This window comes from Pelodiscus sinensis, chromosome 2 (assembly GCF_049634645.1).
Source record: "Pelodiscus sinensis isolate JC-2024 chromosome 2, ASM4963464v1, whole genome shotgun sequence".
Classification (NCBI taxonomy): Eukaryota; Metazoa; Chordata; order Testudines; family Trionychidae; genus Pelodiscus; species Pelodiscus sinensis.
The window spans coordinates 176,383,154-176,405,715 of NC_134712.1; the positions used below are offsets into that span (position 1 = coordinate 176,383,154).

Here is a 22,562-nt window from a genome sequence, read left to right on the forward strand (position 1 = left end):
AAATGGGATTACTCAGTTTAAGAAGTTAGGCGTGTGTGAAAATCTTTGTGGAATTGGGGTCTTATCATTGAGGTACAGATGCATTTGGGGGGAAGTTTTTGTTTTTAAAACAAAAACAAACAAACCTTTAGTTAAGGGAAATTAGCCCAATTTTTTTTATTTTTTTTGGCATGAATCTCGAAGTCCCTAAATCTGGAAGAACTATATTGCTTGGATACAATACACTTCACATGATGTACCATAATTTTCAGAATAATCTATTGTACTAGAGCAGTTTATTATGTAGAAAGGAAAGCAGCTAAACTTTTTTCTTTTTGTTTCAAGTCAAGAAAGCGATTGAATAATGTGTCATTCGTCAAAAACTAGAGTAAACAATTTTATATGTGATAGCAGTTTCAAGAAGAGAGAACAAGGGAATACATATAATATATACTTGAAAAACAGAATATTTGTTCTATCTATTATACAAAATATATTACAATCTGAATGACAGGACAATGATTTCTGCGTCAAATATTAGTGATTAGCTTAGCCACTCAAGCTTTGCTCTAGAGATCCAAGGAAAATCCCCAAAGAAAAGCTTTATAATTTTTAGTACCTGTTTCTTCTGTATCAAGAATGTGGTGCAGGAGGAGAGGACATATAATGTATTTTGGAAAGGCAGAGTAGAGAGTGGCAGCTGCTGATGCAGTGCTCAGCTCTGAAGGCAGTGCTGCTGCGAGTAGCAGCACAAAAGTAAGGGTAGCATGATATGATATTTCCATCCTTCCTTCTGCACTGCTGCTGGCAGCAGAGCTGGACAAAGTACTATGTACTTAAATGGTTCTGTTTGAATTAATGTTTAACTCTTTTTCGTATTTAGTGAGAATTGCATGTTGATATTTTTAATCAGCAAAAGTATTTTGTGTGACAGGAGGAGATGTATAAACAACTACAGACACACACAAGACGATTGCAATCAAATTAAGTTTAAGAACTACTGTTCTAATACAACAGGCCAGTGGAAAATGGGGCAAAATATGTCTGTTTAATGATTTATAGGTTTATATAGGAAGGAGGACCTTGAAATAATGTCAGTATATTATTATGTAATTACAATCTGACATGACTGTCATTTCCAATTCATTGATTATAAAAACGAATCTGATGGCTGTACCACCAACTGGAAAAACAGCTCCCTTTTTAAAGAGACAGGTACAATGTCTGTATGGTGGAGGGAAAAGCATGAATCATTCATTTGGTGAAACTGCTTTCCCTGGCTGTGAAACTGTTATGAGATTAGACTAGAGACTAACACAACTGGTGTGGGATGGATGTTGAGCACGTTTACTCACTTCTGATCTTGGTACAGGTTAAATCTACTTTCTCCCTTAGCAATTGCACTGCTTTCTGCACATTTCTAAGATTACGGCACGTTAGGCATGCTGACATTCATAGGGCCCATCTGCAGTTTAATTGGTTCAGTAACTATTAGCTGTGAGGTTTCCACAACTTGGCCTTCTTGTTAGTCTTGAAAGTGCTACATAGATCTGTCTTTTGTTTCAGGTAGCCCAGACTAACACGGCTGCATCTCTATCACTCTTCATTATATGTATTTTATGATATTTAATGAAAGATACAAAAGCTTTTGTATTTATACTCCCTATTATCTGGAACATGTGTAAATGAACAAAATCCAATGTTTTCATTGAACTGGATTTGAAAAAAAAGAGAGACTGTTTCCTGAATCCATGGTACATTTGTATTCAGATAATGATTTTAAAGAACTAAATCAGTAAGGTGTTAGCATAATAATTTCAGTTGTTAGACATGCAGTATTTCAATCTCATAATATGAGTTTAGTCAGCTCTGGGCATTATTTCTACATGCCCTTTATGGAGGGGTATTACATGCGGAACTTCCAATCCTTCAAATGTCATAGTAAATGCTTGTTTTATATTTAATCAGTCATTTATATTTTTACATCTCTTAATCTTAGAAAAGGCAAATGTATTTTATCTACAGGCTCCAAAATCCCAAATTATCCTATAAGACCTTTGTGTTAACTCACTGGTTATGATTCCTCTGCTTCACTTGTTGCTTTTATTAACAAATACTAGTACTACTGACACTCCAGCAGAAAATGCTTCAGGTAATATTGTCCTGGCTTGAGCTAGATATATTGGGTGGGATTTTCAGCCTATTATTAGTCTATATTTAAAATCCCAGTGACTTTAATGAGGCCATTGTTAGGGCCAATGCTAAGCTTTTTGCAAATCACATCTCTTGGGCCTAATTTTGATTTATCTCTCTATATACCATTGCAATGCCATTGTATTGCTGACTGCAGGATTTACTCATAATTTACACGAGTGTGAATTAGCAGAATCAGCCCCTTTATCTCTATGGGTATGTCTACACAGCAAAGTTATTTTGAAATAACAGCCCTTATTTCGAAATAACTTTCCTAGCGTCTACCTAGCCAAGCCGCTATTTTGAATAAATTTGAAATAGCGGAGCACTTATTTTGAATTTGGTAAACCTCGTTCTATGAGGAATAACGCCAAATTTGAAATAGCTATTTCTAAATAAGTGCTGTGTAAACACTTATTTCGAAATAGGGGGCCTCCAGCCTTCCCAGGGTGCCTTGATGGCCACTCCGGCCTCAACCAAGAACACTCCTCTCCCTCTCCCCAGTGCCCTTAAAGGGGTAGACTCTGGCCACAGTACCTGTGCCAGCTCCAAGCCTACCAGTCCAGAGCCAGCAGTTGCTGCCCCAGACCCAGTGGCCCCAAAACCACAGACCTCTGATAGCCTCAGGCAGCAGCCCCACATAGTAAGTCCTGACCTGGTGCCTGCTGGAACTGGTTCTGAGTGATTCAGAGTCCATTCAGAGTGGATGCGCTATTTTGAAATAGCAAAATGCTATTTCGAAATGCATTTTGTGTATAGACGTGTTATTTCAAAATAAGCTATTTCGAAATAACTATTTTGAAATAAGATATTTTAAATACTACTGTAGAGTAGACATATCCTACGGTATTTCTTCTCAGTTACTAGATGGAGTAATGTCTAGCTGTGATGTTCTGATTTTGCTGAAGTCAATAGGTGTTCTGCCATTGACTTAAGTACAGAGTTCTGTAGGAAATAGCAAGAACCAATTCAAGGTTGTTTGCGGCATTCACAGAGGTACAGCAGCTGGTGGAGTGCTGCTTCCGGGTCTGAGAAATGAGCACTGACTGCCAGGATTACATAGTAATGCAGGCTTAGGATGACGAGCAGTAGCTGCAGAACTTTTGGATGCATAAGGTCAAATTCCTGGGTGTATGCACCAATCTCGCCCCTTCAACCTAGTGACAGGTAAACGAGAGCAGCATTGAGAGTGGAGAAGTGAGTGGCAATCCCACTGTGAAAACTTGCAGCTCTGGGTTGCTTCCGGTCAGCAGGAAGGATGAATATTCAGCAAAGGAGTTCCCAAACTGCAATGGTGCAATAGACAGCATGAACATCCCTATTTTGCCCCAGAGCACCGTGTCCCACAGTGTATCAACAGAAAAGGCTGTTTTTCTATAGGGCTACGTCTACACTGGCCCCTTCTCCAGAAGAGGCATGCTAATTTCTAACTTTGGAATAGGGAAATCTGCGGGGGATTTAAATATCCCCCGCGGGATTTAAATAAACATGGCCGCCGCTTTTTTTCTGGCTTGGGGAAAAGCTGGAAAAGAGCGTCCAGACTGGCACGATCCTCCGGAATAAAGCCCTTTTCCAGAGGATCTCTTATTCCTACTTGCAAGTAGGGAAAAAAGCGGCGGCCATGTTTATTTAAATCCCGCGGGGGATATTTAAATCCCCCGCGGATTTCCCTATTCCAAAGTTAGAAATTAGCATGCCTCTTCCGGGAAAGGGGCCAGTGTAGACGTAGCCTACTTGTGCATATTTTAGTGGATCACTGGACATGTTTCATAGACGTCAGTGTTGGCTACTCAGGGAAGGTTAATGGTGCTTCCAACTTTAAGAACACAAGACTCTTCATAAAATTGCAGGCAAGGACTTTCTTTCCCAGTCGGTGGATTACCACCGATGGTACTGAAATGCCAACAGTGACTCTGGGAAACCGAGTATACTACTTGCTCTGTAGGCCCATGAAACCCTATCTCCACTGCTTCAACAGTACTAAGGAACAACACAGCGACTGGCTCAGCAGGTGCAGAGTGACCTGGAATGCAAACTCTCATGTCTAAGCTAAGGCTTATAATGTGATGTATAGGAAGGATCGGATAAGACTAAAAACCTTTTAAAGCAACCTAAAGTTATTGGATCTTTGGAGCTTGCATGTGAGCTGCAGGAGAGTCCCAGAGTTGCCTTTTAGTCTCTGCCCTGCTGTCCTTTCCTGCTTTATGATCTATTCCTGGAAATGGGCCAGTTTACAGAACTGATCCTCAGGCCCATCAATATAATGTCAAAATGTTGTTGGTGATTCCTCATTTTCTATTAGGTGTCTTTGCTTCACCTTTTTTTTTTTTTTTAAAGTATTTTCAATAAACCTTAAGCAGTTGAGCAAGTACCTTATTCTGAACAATGCCTCCTATTGGCTGCCTTGAAGCTTGACAGTGATTTAGTGACAATAGCATGTCAGTAGTAAAGGGGAAGATACTGGCAGTATTGCTAAGCCCAAGCATTCAAATACCACAAGGCTGGCTTAAAAATCATAAAGTTAAAACATTTTTAAATGGTGAGTGTTTTTATTTGCTTTCTGGTTTCTGAGCCTGTTAGGGTGCTTTTGTTTCATGTTTTCAATAGCAGGAGCTACTATTTGGCTGGCTATGACAGCATAGGCAGGCCACTACCAAATTTACAGACCATTTGGATTAATTTAATGTTCATAGGATTTTAAAAATAATTAATTTCGTGATTTCTGCTATTTAAATCTGAAATGTCGTTGTAATTGCACGGGCCCTGACTCAAAAAGGAGTTGAGAGGATCACAATGTTGTGGGGTGTGTGTGTGGGGTTGGGTGGGAGGCTGTTATCCTTATGCACTGCTGCTCCGGGTGGCACTGCCTTCAGAGCAGGGAAGTGGAGAGTGGCAACTGCTGACCGGGAGCCCCGTTCTGAAGGCAGCACCTCTGCCAACAACAGTGCAAAAATAAGGATATCATGGTGTGGTTTTGCCACCCTTCTGCACACTGCCTGCAGACCTGGGGCCTCAGTCAGCAGACACCACTCTCTGGCCACCCAGCTCAGAGGGTGTCATTACAGGAGTAAGGGTGTCATGGTGTAGTATTGTCACCTTTCTGTGCTGCTGCTGGTAGGATGCTGCCTTAAGAGTTCGGCATCCGGCCAACAGTGCTACTTTCTGACTGCCCTGCTCTAAAGGCAATGTGGAACTAAAAGTGGTAATATTGTGACCCCTCTAAAATAACCTTACAAACCCCTTGCAATTCCCTTTGGGGTCAAGCCCATAGATTGATAAATGCTGATCTCCCCCATGAAATCTGCATAATATAGGCCAGATTTCCCAGGAGAAGAACAGATTTCACAGTTTGTGATCAGTGTTCTCTCTAAGCTGCATGGCACCCCAGCTACACAGGTGATTAATCAGGCCCAGTCACAGGCCCAGGGCTCTGTGCAGGGAGCTGACTGACAGGGCTGATTAATCACCTGTGAAGTTGTGCTGCCCCACAGTTGAGAGAGAACACTGATGCTTTTTTCCTAGATGCAAGTTAATTATGGCCCTACTTACTATGTACCTCTAAAAATTAGAGAAACAAAGAGTCGGTCACTTTGATCAATTCCTCTACGACTGTTTCCGAGGATCATTCCCTATGTGATTGATTGTCCAGTCTAGATTCAAAATGTACAATGATTCATAGATTTCTAGTCTGACCATCTGTTTATCCCAACCCAGGTGATTCCAGCATTAAGCTCTTAACTTTTGACTGAGCTAGAGCAGTATTTCTCAACCTTTTTAGTCTAGTTACCAGACCCCTAACAGTAAGGACTATAGTACTGTGCACAAAGAAAATCATATTTATTAATGAGAACTCAATTGCCTCCCTATTATACTGATGATAGAACAGATTAATATTTGGAGGAGGATCCTATAAATAAACTGATGTTGTATCACTTTTACAGATGAAGAAAATGAAGCATGGACAGTTTAGTGATTTGTCCATAATAATCCAGCAAATAAATTGCAGAACTGAGAAGAAAATCCAGGAGTGCTGACTCCCAGTCTCATTCTTACCGCTAGCTATAGCTCTTCCATCAGAAGTATAATAGTATAGCTGTATTCTGTTTCCAAATTACAGGTATCTATAATCCGTATAATCTGATTTGCAGTAGACCTGTTCAGAGCACCAAGATACTGCTGTAATAGATCATAAAATTTAATATTAGGTAGTCAAGCTGCAAATCTGGCCTCTTTCCTTATAAAGCTGGCTAAACTCCTTTAGGACATTAGCAGCAAATTGAAGCATGGCAGCAACAATGCATGTTTTGTATACATTATAGAAAAAGAAAAGAGGAAGGAGACGATAAATCAAAATTCAATTGAGAGAATTACACCAAAATCATTATGCTAAATAATGTTCCTAAACTGGCTTTTGTGTAGGATGACATGCCAGCAAAGTCCCACTACCCAAAGCTGTGATTGAAGTTAAATACATGTTTTTTTACACAAATTGTCACAACAGTGCCTTTTGGTTCAATCAGATTGAATACATTTTAGTCTGATGATGTAAGTGAACATTTCTGTTTCCTAAAATATACAATTGTAAAACAAATTTTTGTGTCAGAGTTAGATTTCAAAGTTGACCTTTTGGATACCTTTGTCTCCTTTGCATTAAAGATTCTTATACATGAATAACAAATTGGAAAAGAAAATTTTGGCCTGGGGAGGGGGGCAGGGGGAGAGGTAGGCTTCCTTTCGCCCTTCCCTTTGAGTGGTAGTGTAACAACTAGCCACAATCTAGCCCTTGACTACTGCAAATGGTTTTCTTCCCTTTATTTTCCCCGCCTTTTAAATACAGTCTTCATGTTCACTCTTTAAATATAATGAACCAAATTAATTCCTAGCATGAGCCATTGAGTTTGTGGAATTATCCCAAGAAATAATTTGGACCTGTTTATTCAGGCTAAACAAACTGTATTCCCTTAACTTGTCCTTGTAAGTGATGTTCCCATGTCTATGTGAACTGTAATATTTCTACTGGACACTCGAAGAAATAAATTGCTCCTGGAAATCAAATATATTAAATAAAATAAGTCTTTTCTTTGGCACTGCATAGGTATTCTTTTTATGCTTGATCTGCTTATGTGGCATAACTGAGCAATACTGTATTCTGCAGCTGCTCCAAGATGGATCAATACCCCAAGAGGCTAACTAGGTCCATGGTGTTAAATATTCAAAACATCTCAAGTGCATGCAGAACTCAATTTAATACCAAGATCTGTAGGTTTGGAAAATATACCCATAACTTCTCTGAAGTAATTGCATGCCTTTTAGAGTTAACCTTATAAGCAAATTTTAAAGTTATTCACAAAATGGGCTGTTTTTACTTTGAGTTATGAATTTGAGAGATGGAAATGGCAGCTAGAAAGATGAATTGTACAGTACTCTGGGATTTTTAGAAACAGTCCAAGCTTTGTTTACAGTGATTTATATACTGAATCTTAAACCAATTTCCAAATGCACAAACATATTTTTATATTTTCTTTTAGCAATGTTATAGTACTTTAGAAATCAAAAAATGTTAGTCACTGAATCATGAGTGTTTTCCTGTATGTTAATCATCATGTCCTTCTGTATATGAACTTTTGACATTGTCCTGGGTAGTCCTAGTCATACTAACTTATCAGTTACTAGAAATGGCCAAGCTGTTCTTTATATCTCTGTATTATATAAATGTAGGCTATTTTTATTTAGGAAATTGGTCATGAAACAATCCTGATTTTCTTTTAGTGTTTGCATTGATCTTAAGTATTGGCTGAATCATTTCAATGACAATTTTGCACCCTATACATTGTTTACAAACTGCTCATTTCGATTACAGGTTGAACCTCCCTGGGTCTGGAATCCTTGGGACCTAAGAGGTCCCAAAGCAGGGAGTTTTCCAAACCAGGGGAGATCAAAGCTCCCCTCTCAGCCATCACCCCCACTCCAAGATGCCAGCCCCAGCCACGGGGCTTCGCTCCCGACCCTGGTTGGGGCTGCGCTCTCTGCCACCAACTCCACTGCCTCCAGCCCTGGCTAGGACTGCACTCCTCTCTTCCAGTCTGGGCTGTGCTTTTGGCCTCTGGGCTCACTGCCACCAGTCCAGGCTGTACCTCTGATCCTGGCCATCCCCACTCTCAGCCAGGCACTGTGGTCTGACAATACCCATGGTCCTGCCGGACCACAGAAGTTGCCAGATCAGAGAGTACCGGATGTTAGCGTTTCAACCTGTACATGCTTTTTGTGGTCAGTCACTCAAGTCACATGGTATTGTTTCTGCTCTTTGAGTGGATGACTGATCATAGAATAGAAAATAATGACTACCATGTCTGTGGTCTGAATTTTTGGATAAGTAAACATTTGTGTTAAAATGCATGGGACTTTCAGGATTTGCAAATATTTTCTTTAATAACCAGCATTTGGTCTAATATTGAAGTTAAACATGTACCGTATTTTCCGGCATATAAGGCGATTGGGCGTATAAGACGACCCCCTAATTTTCTAGTTAAAAGATAGGTTTTCGTCTTATACTCGCCGTATAAGACTACCCCCCTTAAGAGGCCAACCGGCAGCGCCCCAGCTCCCCTCCGCCTCCCCGGCTTTGCTCCCGGTGTCCCTGGTCTGCTGGAAACGGTCCCCAGCAGACCAGGGGCACTGGGAGCAAAGCCGCAGCTGTGGCGGGGTCCCGCGCCTCTGAGGCTTTCCCAGAGCAAAGCCTCAGAGGCGCGGGACCCCGCCACAGCTGCGGCTTTGCTCCCGGTGCCCCTGGTCTGCTGGGGACCGTCTCCAGCAGACCAGGGACACCGGGAGCAAAGCCGGGGAGGCGGAGGGGCGCTGGGGCGCTGCCGGTTGGCCTCTTAAAGGGGGTAGTCTTATACGGCGAGTATAAGACGAAAACCTATCTTTTAACTAGAAAATTAGGGGGTCGTCTTATACGCCCAGTCGCCTTATACGCCGGAAAATACGGTACATGTTTAACTTCAATATTAGACCAAATGCTGGTTATTAAAGAAAATATTTGCAAATCCTGAAAGTCCTGAAAGGCTTTGCTCTGCCCTGCTGCCAGAGCCCTGCCACGGCTTTGCTCCACGTCTTCCTGGTCTGCAGACCAGGGAGACGCGGAGCAGCTTTTCTCGCCCCGGAGTACACGGGCGGCGGGACCACGAGGTCCCGCAGTCTGTGTCCTCCGGGGCGAGAAAAGCCCCGTTCGTACCTGCAAGTCGGGGACTGCCTGTATACCCGGCGTATAAGACGACCCCCGATTTTTGGGGGATGTTTTTTAGCATAAAATGACGTCTTATACGCTGGAAAATACGGTAATTAAAGTGATTGGCTGAATTGGGGCTCTTTTGAATAATATAACCCCACGAATCAGATCAAACAACCTGGGTTTTTTTAAATAGTTTCCAACCAGCTCTTCCATCTTTGTACAGTGGTTTTCATCTTCAAAGCATTTTAAAAATTGCAGTGACTGGAAACCTTATTGATTGTTAACCCACTTTTACCAGTGAAGAAACTGAAGAAGATGGTCACATTCTCCTCTCAGTTATATTAGTTTAACTGTAAAACCATTCAGTTTGTTCTAGAACATGGTCCAGAGAGTTGATGATTTGCCCCTGTGCACAGTCTGAGGCATGATTAGAATGCAGAAGATCTTGATCCTCTGTTCTGTGGCCATTTCTGTCATGTATTTTCCCATAGCAAGTTTTCACGGGGGCTTGATGCGGTTGTTGGAAGGGGCTGAATGATGTACGGAGAGAACACCAAATGGAATGTTATTTTGATTTTGTCTTTTTGTGTCTTCTTTTCGGTTGCAGTGAAATGAAGCAGAAACTCGATGAAGAGGGGAACAAGTGCAGCATCCTTTCTAAGCATCAGAAGTTTAATGAGCACTGTTGCATTCGCTGTTGTTCTCCTTTCACTTTTCTCATCAATAGCAAGCGGCAGTGCCAAGACTGCAAATACAACATCTGCAAGAACTGCAGCTCCTATCAGAAGAAAGACAAGGCATGGCTCTGCAATGTCTGCCAGCAGGCTAGGTGAGTACATATTGTACCACGGCCGGGTATAGAACACCTGGACTTGACCTTTCCTCCTTTGAGGAATAGCTGAGTAGCAGCAGCTTAGATGCCATGGCAGCATGGAAGACGTGTGAGCTAGCTTTCAAATACATAGTTTCCTGGGCAACCTTGTACAGTCTATGCTGCCAAATATGCTTTGCTACTGCATTGCCATAGTTAGCTGAGCTAGCTAAATCAAAGCTAGCTCGGGCACATCTACACATGCTAGCTTTTACTAAAGTGTGGACTTGTTCTAAGTGTCTTCCTGCTGAATGTAGCAAATAAGGTATTCTTAGGCCACAATGCTACCATGTCATTTCATATTTTTATAGGTGCTCAACTAAAAAATCATTAATACTGCAGTGATTTCTTTGATCACTTGTATTCAGGAATTATCTTACATGGTTAATCAATGCAGTGATAATTTACTGTAGTTTACTGTAGTTGCTGTGTTCCTATAGGTTACAAATATACAGAGAAAACCAAAACCAAAACCAAAACCAAAACTTAAAAAGAATTGTGTACATTTTGACTGTCACCATACAGTTAGATTTTTTTTTTACATATTCTCGTGACCGATATTGTATGTGCTGCTTTAGTAGCTCTTGAGCCCTCTCTGAACTGCGCACCTGCGCAGTACATTTACATTAGATTTCCTCATGTAATGTAGGCGGGGCTTCAAGGAAGGGGCGGGGCAGTAGATCTTCGCCTGTTCTGAGACTTAAAAAGTGATCTTGGGTGTAAAAAGGTTGGAGACCACTGCAAGTACCTTCTGTTTGGTTATTGCAGCTTGAGAGAATGGGAATGGAATGTTGCTGCTGTATTTTAGAGTTTGGTTTCAAAAGCTTAATCCTTATGAAATTTGTCTAATTTCGAACTTGAACCTTGAAGTAAATTATCTAGAATTTCTCACAATCTGTTCTTTACTTCCTCAACTTTTTGTTGAATATTAAAACCAAATGTTTTTGGATAGGAATGACTTTTAATGGGATTTTGTGCTGATACTTCTATATTTAATGGTCATATCACTATTTCTAACTTTTAGTTTGGACAAAATAAGGTTATGCTATGAATCCATTGACACACGTTTTTTTTTCCATTTTGTGAAACTTCAGTGATGAAATACCCAAAATTAATAAAGATGAGGGGCACTATATAGACCAGAACAAAGTTCTCTTATTTGTGCTGTACAGATGAGTTCAGGCAAATTGGAATCTCTACACTCAATCATTATAAAATTATATGAACTGAAACTACTAAAAAACTTTCAAAAATACCAACGTGAATCTCAGGTTGACTGCCATATGTAGACATCAACTGAAAGGTTTTGTCATAAATTGTGTGAAGCATACAGTGAAGTGATGCAAAAGGCACCAAAATACTACTCTATTTCAAAGTATCCTGCAAAATACAGTTATTTTAAATGTTCCTGTCCAGATACCAATGATACAGCATTTATTAGTAGCATTTTGTGCAGTGTTTTGTTTGGGGTTTTTGTTTTGTTTTTTTACTGTGAATTGATATTTACATCTACTGCCTCAGGAAGATAGTAATGTCCAACACCAGCAGCCAGCTCATGGATCTCAGTATCACATGACGCTGGCTCTGCGATGGGTAGCACTAGTGTTGCAAGGAGATCAAGAACATAACAATCAGACTCCTCCCTTTTTATGCAAATATACATTCATATTAGAAAACACTTTTTGCACTTTCAGCCTCGTCAATATTTTTTACTTTTAAAGATAATGGGGATCAAAGGCCTTGTTTGTGCAGGATGCTGCAATGTTCTAGGATTGTGACTTCAGGTATAGTCCTCAGTTTGGGGTGATGCCTAAATGACATTAAACCAGGAGCTCTAAATCATAGCTGCATCTCCAAGCCACGGTTCTTTTTCTACATCCTTTTTGCTTCCTGGGACAGTAATTTACTGACAGCCTACCATGATAGGTTACTGGCTCAATTACTTTAGCCAAAGCTATGCTTGTTCTTCACCCCATCCTACCAATCTGTTTTGGGGAGGGAGAAAATGGACAAGTAACCATACTTGCTTCTGTATTGATGTGTAGGGATTGGAAGGAGTTCTTACTCTTCCTTATTCCTGTATTAGTGTGTTTAATCCAAGGGCAGGTCTACACACTGGGGAAATGTCGACCTAATTTAGGCAACTCCAGCTATGTGAATATTTTAACAGGAGTCAACCTACCTTAGGTTGAGTTACTGTGGGATCTCCACTGCAAGGGGTTGATGGGAGAAACTCTCCCGTCAACTTCCTGTATGCTTCCGATTCCGGAGGAGTCTGGAGTCAACAGGAGAGATCAGTGACTGATGTTGCAGTTCTTCACTAGATTCACTCAATTGACCCCCTTACCCCGGGAGCGATCAGTTGCCACAGCAAGTGTAGAAAGCCCCATATTACAGCCTGCCTATAAAATGAAATATTTCCCAGTTAGTCCTTCTGAAATTGTGCAATAATTTGAATGGATTTATTGTACGTACCTGGTGATTGTTTTTATGATATGTTTCATTTATTGTACTTTTATCCGAGGAATAAAATGGAGGCCCTGCATTCCTGAATCACAGGAGTAGTACCACCAAAGTTGGCAGAGCTTCTCATGTGGATAAAGGTTGCAGAATTGGTCTCTTGTTTAATTCTGCTGAAATTAAGCCCTTAATGTAGCCTAGGTTTTTTAGATATATTATCATGATTGTTATTATTTCTAATGTTGACAAGTTATGAAAGCACACTGGAGACTTATAAATTAAAATATTTATTGGGGCTCAGTAAAGGACAATAAATTGATTTATTCACATTAGGCAGGATGGCTTTAGTGGGGGTTTTTCCAAGTGTGTAGAAATCTCAACTGAGCAGTGCGCTTAGAAAACAGAATGAGCCACTTTCACTTTGAAAAAAATCTTATAAGAATAATTTCAAATTTTTGATGGTGACTTCATTATTCAAGAAAGGTGTCAGTTTGACATTAATGGAGATGGAAGTAATCTCCTATACGAACAGGCAGTGCACATCTGCCAGTGCACATCTCTTGTCCTGTAGGGACCATCTCTGCAGATGAGATGTTTCCATGCTCATTCCACCATTGGCTCCTCTCTTGAAGCTGCCGATTAAGGCACAATTGCTGTCAGTTGTTCTTGTGAAGTGGATACCATTCTGTTAGGGTCTAACCTGAGACCATAAACTTGTTTTAGATAGGCTACCGAGTACCTTTAATATAATAATGGGTTTTGGTCTGCTAATCTGGGCTGTGTTCAAAATGGTAACCTAGAGGTGAAAGGGTATGCGTCACATACCAAACTCACAAGCCATTAAATGCCTAAATGTATCATTTTAAAACTGTATTTACTCATAACTGCTCATAACTTGCAAGTAGGAATAAGAGATCCTCCGGAAAAGGGCTTTATTCTGGAGGATCACGCCAGTCTGGACGCTCTTTTCCGGCTTTTCCCCAAGCCGGAAAAAAAGCGGCGGCCATGTTTATTTAAATCCCGTGGGGGATATTTAAATCCCCCGCGGATTTCCCTATTCCAAAGTTAGAAATTAGCATGCCTCTTCCGAAGAAGGGGCCAGTCTAGACATAGCCAAGGAGTATCTAAGCATCTTTTATATATTAACTTTTTAGAATGACACTAGTTTAGTTTAAAAATAGAAATGGTCTGCCACCTCTTTTTCCTTCACTGTGAGACTGAAGATTAATCTGAGTTACCATGTAACTTACTTCACAATAAATCTGCAGTCTTGATCCCACACTCAGTAATGCTTCTCACTGCTACTTGATCAAAAACAGCTTGAGATTCTTGCAATTGGAGCTTTCTATTCATAGCTGATACCCCACACTGAAAGAGTACATGCCAGGAAAACAAGCAACTCAGGAAAGCAGTTTGAAAATATAATTTGTGGAGGTTTTATAACAAATCCTTGAGACACTTGGGTGGGCTTTATGGTCTAGTTGAATCAAAAGTCTCAAGTTGTGTGCTGGATCCCTGGCTAAGCCCAGCCATCAGGTGTGGAGAATGCTGAAGGGGCAGTACGTTCAAACCAAAGGTGCAAGGGAAGGAGAATATTCCATTGCTCTAAAAACTCTTAACTCTTCCCTCTGGCCAATGCATCATACACTAATAAATACCCTGGAACACCGTATAATTAAATAATTATATACTTAAGCCTGTTTCCACATGGAAGGCTGTCTGAGATGATATCATGAGGCCCCTTCCAGTCTGATATTTCTGTTGTTATATCCAAGAACTAGGTTAATAATGTTAAGCACTGAAACATCAGGAATGGCAGAATTAAGGTTTCTCTGTGCACTCTCCAGACATTAGGAAAAGAAAGGTGTTCGTAACTGGCAATTTGATCATTAGAAACATGGGCAGCTGGCTTTGCAATGACCGGGAGAACTGTATGGTGACTTGCCTGCCTGGTGTGAAGGTTAGGGATCACATCTAGATAGACTTATGTGTAGTGTTGGGGAGGAGCCGGTGGTTGTGGTACATGAAATTACCAGTGACATAGGGAAGCGTAGGAGAGAGGTCCTGGGGGCCAAATTTAGGCTATGAGGAAACAGATTGAAATTCGGGATCTCAATGGTAGCATTCTCTGAAATGTTTGCAGTTCCTCCATACGCAAGGCCAGAATGGGTTTCAACTAAACCAAAATGGAACCAGATTGCTAGCATTTAAAATTAAAAAGTTCATAGAACAGTTTTTAAACTAAGGTCTGGGGAAAGACTAATGGGTGGGGAGGAACATATGGATTGGACAGAGACATCCTTTAGGGGAGGAGCTTTTAACAGAGATTCTCTATGTCCTAGTAAACAGGAGAGGATGAAAGGTAAGATATGGGTAAGATCAGATGAGAAATAGTCAGATAAAGAGTCCCATTCATTTACATCAGGTAATGGCAGACAGCTAAATAGTGTCAAGTCTTTAAAGTGCTTATATACAAACACTAGAAGCTTAAATAATAAGATAGGTAATACTAAGATATCCTCATATTAAAGGAGGATATTAATATAATAGGCATCACAGAAACTTGGTGGGATGAGGATAATCAATGGGACACTGTCATACCAGACTACAAAATATGTTGGAAGGACAGAACAAGTCATTCTGGTGGAAGCATGACAATATATGTGAAGAAAGCATAGAATCAAATGAAGTAAATATCTTAAATGAATAGAACAGTTCCATAGAATCTTTATGGATAGTAATTCCATACTTTAATAATATGAATATAGCAGTAGGGATATATTACTAGCCACCTGATCAGGATAATGATAGTGACTGTGAAATGCTAAGGAAGATTATTGAGTTTTTATTTGCATAGCCTCTCTGATAATAGGGATTTCAACTATCCCCATATTGACACCTAAAATGACTGCTTCTTGGAGCAGCTGGTTTTGGAACCCACAAGAAAAGATGCAATTCTTGATTTAGTCCTAAGAAGAGCGCAGGATCTGGTCCAAAAGGTGACTATAGCTGGATCACTTGGAGATAGTGATCATAATATAATTAAATTTAACATCCCTGTGCTGGGAAAAACATCTCAGCAGCCCAATACTGACACTTTATTTCAGAAAGGGGAAATACACAAAAAGGAGTAGGCCAGTTAAACAGAAATTAAAAGGTACAATGCCAAAAGTAAAATCCCTGCAAGATGCATGGAAACTTTTCAAAGACATCATAGAAGAGGCTCAACTTAAATGTATACCCCAAGTTAAAAAACACAGTAAGAGAACCAAAAAAGTGCCACCATGGCTTAACAACCAAGTAAAAGAAGCACTGAGAGATAAAAAGCCCTAATTTAAAAATAGGAATTCTAATGAGAATAAAAAGCATCATAAATTCTGTCAAATTAAGTGAATTAGGAAGGCAAAAAAAATTTGAAGAGCTGTTAGCCCAAAATGCAAAAGGTAATAGCAAAATGTTTTTAAAGTACCTCTGAAGCAGGAAGCCTGCTAAACATCCAGGGGGGCTCACTGAATGATCGAGATGCTTAAGGGGTCTCTGGAACACGGTTCTCACAGTGCCTCCAGAGGTTCTAGCCTCCTTACAATGGTGGACTCAGGAGGCGGTGGTGTGCAGCGGGTTACCTTTTTGAACTTAGATCCAGTGGCCTCTCTACCTCCTCTGTCAAAGTCCATGTGGCATCTCTCTCCACCTTCCGTGTTTGTTCGGCAGGAGTTTCCCTGTTTTCTGACCCTGTGGTCAAAAGGTTCCTTAAGGGTTTGGATAAGTTGTATCCCTCGGTTTGAAGCACCTGTCTATGAAGGTTGCATTCATTGTGGCCATTACATCAGCTTGCAGGGTCTCGGAGTTGAGGGCGTTAACTGTAAACCTGCCCTATCTAGTGTTTTCTGACAATAATGTGAGGCTCGGCCCTCATCCGGCCTTTTTCCCCAAGGTGGTGTCACCATTCCATTGTCCCAAGAAATTTACCTCCCGGTTTTCTTTCCAAAGCCCCACACCTCTCGTAAGGAGCAAGTGCTTCATTCCCTGGATGCTAGACGTGCGCTAGCTTTCTATATTGATAGGACTAAACCCTTTCACAAATCCACACAATTGTTTATCGCTGTCGCTGACAGAATGAAAGGGCTCCCCATATCGACTCAGAGGTTGTCCAATTGGGTCGCAGGGTGTATCAGGGATTGTTATGCCTTGGCCGGGAAGGTCCCGCCCCGGGTTACAGCACATTCCACCAGGATGCAGGCGTCCTTTAGCTTTTGGGGCATAGGTTCCAATCACTGAAATCTGCAGGGCAGCCACATGGTCGTTGCTCCATACCTTTATGGTGCACTACGCGCTGGCACAGCAGGTCAGGGAGGACACAGGGGTGGGCTCTGCAGTCCTCAGCTCTGTATTGTAAATATGTATGTTTTATCAGTGTCACATTGCACTTTCTACAGTTTTCTGTGTTTGCTTGGCTGAATTAATTTGTTTGGATTGTTCAACTTTTGTGGACTTCTCTTTCTGTATGCTCCGACCCCTCCTCCTTGAAGTGGGGTTGGCGTGGAAGTCACCTAATTCAAATGGACATGAGCAACCACTCGAAGAAGAAAAGAACGGTTACTTACCTGTAACTGTTGTTCTTCGAGATGTGTTGCTCATGTCCATTCGACTCTCCCCCTACCTCCCCTTCGTCGGAGCGTCCGGCAAGAAGAAACTTAGGTGGGGCAGCACCGGCAGGGGTACTTATGTCCCGCCATGGCGGCGCCACTCCAGGGGGCGCCCTGCCGGCGCTACGGGTACTGCTAGGGAAAACACTCCAGAAGACACGGTGCACACACCTAATTAGAATGGACATGAGCAACACATCTCGAAGAACAACAGTTACAGGTAAGTAACCGTTCTTTTCTCCAAATTTCAGTTTGTTGATGTACCCCCCACCCCCCCAGACTTCTCTCGAGGACCTCTAAGGGTACTCGTACCACTGGTTGAGAAACACTGGTCTACACTAGGGCTATGTAAGTTACCTTACATCGACATAGCTGTGGAAGTGTCTTCACTTAACTTTAGCACCTGCCAACGTATATGCTTCTCTGTGCCAATTTAGTAACATCAGTCCCCCAAGAGGCAAAGTCATGGTTGATGTAATTAGGTTGTCACAATGCAGTGTTACTAGCTTTCTGAAGCTGACTCACAGTGCCCCATACTAAGAGTATAATTGATACAAGTGTTCCTGGTAAGGACGTGCAATGTCAACAAAAGGAGCCAAGTGTGCACACCCTCACGTGATTTAATAACTGAAGTGACTATATGCTGGCGTAAGTTAGGTGGACATAATTTAGTAGTGTAGATGTGGCCTGAAACTACTAATTGGGGTGAAAATTACTACTAACTGTGAGGAACTCTGTCTTTATAATAAACACTGATGTGCTAAGGCTGGCCTGAGTCCACTACCTCATTTCACATAGGTCATTAGGGATAAAGGATTTGGACTGAACTGGAACTGATTGGACTTGGACTTGGACCTGGGACATATAGCACAAGGGTTTTCTCTCATCACAAGTTCTCCAAACCAACAAATGTTTAACCCTTTTTTAGAACAAATTTTCAAAATGGATTCCTTTGTGTGCATGTGTGACTGTGTGTGTAAAAATTTAGAATTTACATGCACGCAGTGTTGTGTATTTGGATTTCTAGCTGTAAATTCTGTCATTTGCACAAACTATGATACATAAAAATTATAGGACATAAGTGATTTTGGAGGGCACATTGAGAGGTGAGAATCACCATTTTTGACGGAAAACTCCATGTATACAAATGAAGGTAGGAAGTGAAAACCTTGGAAAATGTGGGGTGTAATATTTATTTTCTTTCTTTTCCTGTCAATATTTAAAGTCTATCTATCTTGTAAAAGTACAGGTTAGTTATGCATTCTTTCACTCGGTACACAACACTCAAATTATCGTAGGTAACTATTGCTATTAATTATTAATGACCCATGAAAGTTAAAAATTCAGTGTTCAATATTTAATTACTGGTATCATGTTTCTGCATATTTTGTCTTACTAATAAAAGAGTATTTTTCTCTAGGCTAAATTAGTAGTCATCTAATAAGTTACTTCTTCCATGCATGTAAAGTCAGATTCTTTGTGGTTTGCAGTATCCATTGTGTTTCTTGGCCTCTCCTGCCACTGTGGGGTCCTGTAGCATCTTGATTCTGTTTTGATTCTGTGGACAGAGCAATCAGCTAAATATATTCTTTTGTGGGAAGCACCCATAAGACAGCATTTAGCCAGAGCATTTATCCACAGAATGCTTTTTAGTTCAGCTTAGTACAATCAAGCATTTTGAAGTGATGGATATAAGATTAACTGATTTTGACATATGTTAGTTTTTATTAGCTTACACAAGCTGAGCCTTCAGTTTTCCTCACATTACGTATGCAACCATTATTCCCTGACAAAACTTAGAAATTAGTAGCCCACTTTAGAGAATCCTGACATTATTAACCCTTACAACAAAGGCAATTCTCAGACTGTCAGCCAGACTCGTTCTTAGGGGAAACATTGTGTATATAGTGTGCGGTATGCTTGCAATCTCACAGAGATGATGCCCATAGAGATATCTTCCGTTCTAAAACAAAATTATCTCTGGGTACGTCTACACTTGTTCCCTAGTTAGAACTAGGGATGCAAATGTAGCTGAACGAAATTGCGAATGAAGCAGGGATTTAAATATCCCGTGCTTCATTAGCATAATCTCACCCACGCGCTACTCTGCTTGGCAGCTGATTTGAACCAGGAAGTGCGCTCCGGGATGCGGTAGTTCGAATCAAACCCCATGGTTCTAACTAATGTTACTCCTCATTACTCCAAAAAATGAGTAACATTAGTTTGAACCAAGGGGTTTGATTCAAACTACCGCATTCCTGGTTCAAATCAGCTGCCGAGCAGAGTAGCGCACGGGTGAGATTATGCTAATGAAGCGTGGGATATTTAAATCCCCGCTTCATTACAATTTCAGTCAGCTACATTTGCATCCCTGGTTCGAACTAGGGAGCAAGTGTAGACGTACCCTCTAAAGGGTCTTATTGAGAGAACCACAGGACTTGTACAGCTGAAGAGCTGGTTGACATATTTCAGGATTGTTAGTTAATTAGAAATTAATTGACCTTTAATATGCTGGATTCATATTTTTAGAGGCAAATTGTGAGCTAAGGTATCTCGGGCTATGCACCTGGACAGTTCTATGGGATCCAGGAAAAAAGTTGTCTCTCCACCACCAGAATGCAAAGTGATCATAGAGACCTGTAGGGGCTACTGCATTCTCCCTTTTAGTGGGGAACACTGTATAAACTTGCCAGTTGTGTGCCAGTCCAATCTATGCCCACGAAGTGCTAAGCAGAGTAGCTCTGTGCAGAGTCTAGTTCTGTGCTGCATAGGCAATCTGCATTCATTATGCAGAATCCTAACATTCTCTCCTTCTCCTGCTTGGGTCAGAGCCCTTCATGGTCCCTTAAGATATTTTCCTCCAAAAACATTTACCCTGTTACATGTAAACACTTCTCAAGTTATATATGCATATATTTAGAAAGGATATTAAATGCTGTGGTTGGTACAGGTGGCTTTCCCTTGAAAATAGAATTGGAAATACTTCAGACTTGTAATTCTAGCTGTGAAAGAGCAATACTAACTTTGGCTTTTTTATAACTAATGTGCTTTGCAATTAGGGGGTAGTGTCCTCTTAAAAGGCTCTTCTGTTCCCACAAGAATAAAAGAGGGAATTTAATTTGTCATTTAAAATATTTAAACACAAATAAATCCTTTGCTGCTCCTTATTCTTCAGATGCATCTTTCACTCGGATAGATAATGAAGCTTTTGTTGCTTTGCATTTTTAATATGAAGCTAAGAAATCACATGTTTAGATTTTTCATGAGATGGACCAAAACTCATACTGCTTCTATGCTTTTTATGAAAAAGATGGGGAGTAGAATGAATGTCCCCTGTCTTCCTGTCAAAGGCAACTGCACACTTAATTGTATGGAGAAAAGGGGACAGATTGATTTTTTTATTTTACTCATTTTTCTCCGAACCCCATTGAAATGAATGCATGCAGATTTCTTACACTGTTTATGGCAGCAGAAACTAAGACAACTTGTTCCCCACTGTGCATATGATCTCTGAAAGCCTTTCTTTAGCTAAATTCTCTGAAGCTGTTCTTTAGATATCTTACATTTGTGAGTCCTGTGAATTTTAACCATCCTCACAGTGCCCCCCAAAATTTGTGAGTAAGTGTATTGTTTGTGTAAGTAAAAGACTACTCACGTTGGCTTCTACAATACCAGTGTTTCCTCCCCCATACTGTATCCTACAATACCAGTTTCCTCCCCCATACTGTATCTGCTTATTGTACTTCAAACATGTCTTATAGCATCCCTCTCATACTAGCTCAAGTACTGCCAGTTGACATGTATAATGATTTTCTGTCCACAGTTAAGAGGCAATGATGTAACAACCAGATCAGTTTCATTTATGACCTAAATCAGGTTTTGAAGTGCTGCTTGTTTCATTTGTCTCTATACAGACAGAATTCCACCATTATCTCAGAAATCTCTTCTGATATGACTTTGGCATTCAGTAAAAATGTTACACTAAAACAGTGGTGGGCAACCTGCGAGCTGCTTGCATTCCACTGGGGTGTGATGTATGGCCTATGAGACATTTTGTTCACCAGTGCCCACTGACAAGGTTGCCAGATTCCAGTGGTTTCTGTCTGTGTCATTTTTTCCTTACTAGTATTAGTAAGGTGGCACTGCATAAAGCAGTGTCTCTTAAACTGTGTTCCGTGGCACACCGGTGTGCCATGAGGCAGTCAGAGGTGTGCCACAGAGAACAGAATTAAAAATGGCAGCCCTTAAAGGGGCAGGCAACCTTTTGTCACAATTTTTTTTTTTTTGGCTTGGTGTTCCGCATAAAAAAATTGTTTGGTGTTCCTCGGTCTTAAAAAGTTTAAGAAACACTGATATAAAGTAAGCACATATGAAGGTAGGTAGATGTTGATTACACACAACATTGACTGTGAGAGCTGTGCACTGCCTCGTCATCCAGTCAAAACGTTCAATTGGTACAGCCTGCAAATTCTAGGCATACAAGCACAATTAGCGAAACTACCCTGTCCCAGGAGACCATCTTGGTTACAACAATCTTGCAGCCCACTGAGATGGAGGGCAACTCATGCAGCACACTCACTAGCCTAGGTTGCCCTTCACCTTCACCGCCCAAAATAAAACAAAAGAAAAAACAGGATGTTGCTTGGTAAGTAATTTACCATTTTTGTTGGTATTTGATCATAGCAAAAAGTGTTTCTTGTTCATTCTCAGGATAGTGAAGAATTGGACTCACCCTGAGCCGCAATCCTCAGACCTAGTTTCATTTTTTTAGCAAACAGTTTTCATTGTTGGTATTTTAGTCAGTAGAATTGCTTAGGGGAATGCACATGTTATGACTTGGGTGTTAGATTTTTGTCCCAACTGGCTGGTGAAAGTCAACGGGGAATTGTTAGGCTGAAAAGTGAGTTAATGATCAGCAGTTCTCTTAATTCTCATTAATTATGAGTTCAACAAGCCATCTCTTGACACAGATAATCTCACTTCCTTGATTTGAATTTTCTACTCTTGGGAAAAATTGTGACAAAACTGTCCCAGCAATATCTGGACTCCTCAATAGGACTGATCCATTGACTGATCAAACAGTGCTTTAAAATATTTGCTCATTACTGATATTTGATCAATAATTCATTTACAATATTGACAATAATAACCAAAAAGACAGGTCTATTCTACAGGCTAAAGA

At 40.7% G+C, this 22,562-nt stretch overlaps 1 protein-coding gene across 5 annotated transcripts in view; it reads left to right on the forward strand.

Annotated features, from left to right (window-relative positions):
* The window catches only part of MYRIP (myosin VIIA and Rab interacting protein), a 341,072-nt gene that overhangs the window by 161,477 nt on the left and 157,033 nt on the right, over positions 1-22,562 (forward strand). For all 5 annotated transcript variants that reach the window (XM_006131818.3, XM_075921852.1, XM_014577917.2 and 2 more), the window contains one exon: positions 10,011-10,232. In XM_006131818.3, the coding sequence (XP_006131880.2) occupies positions 10,011-10,232 (222 nt within the window). The remainder of the gene's footprint in view (positions 1-10,010; positions 10,233-22,562) is intronic.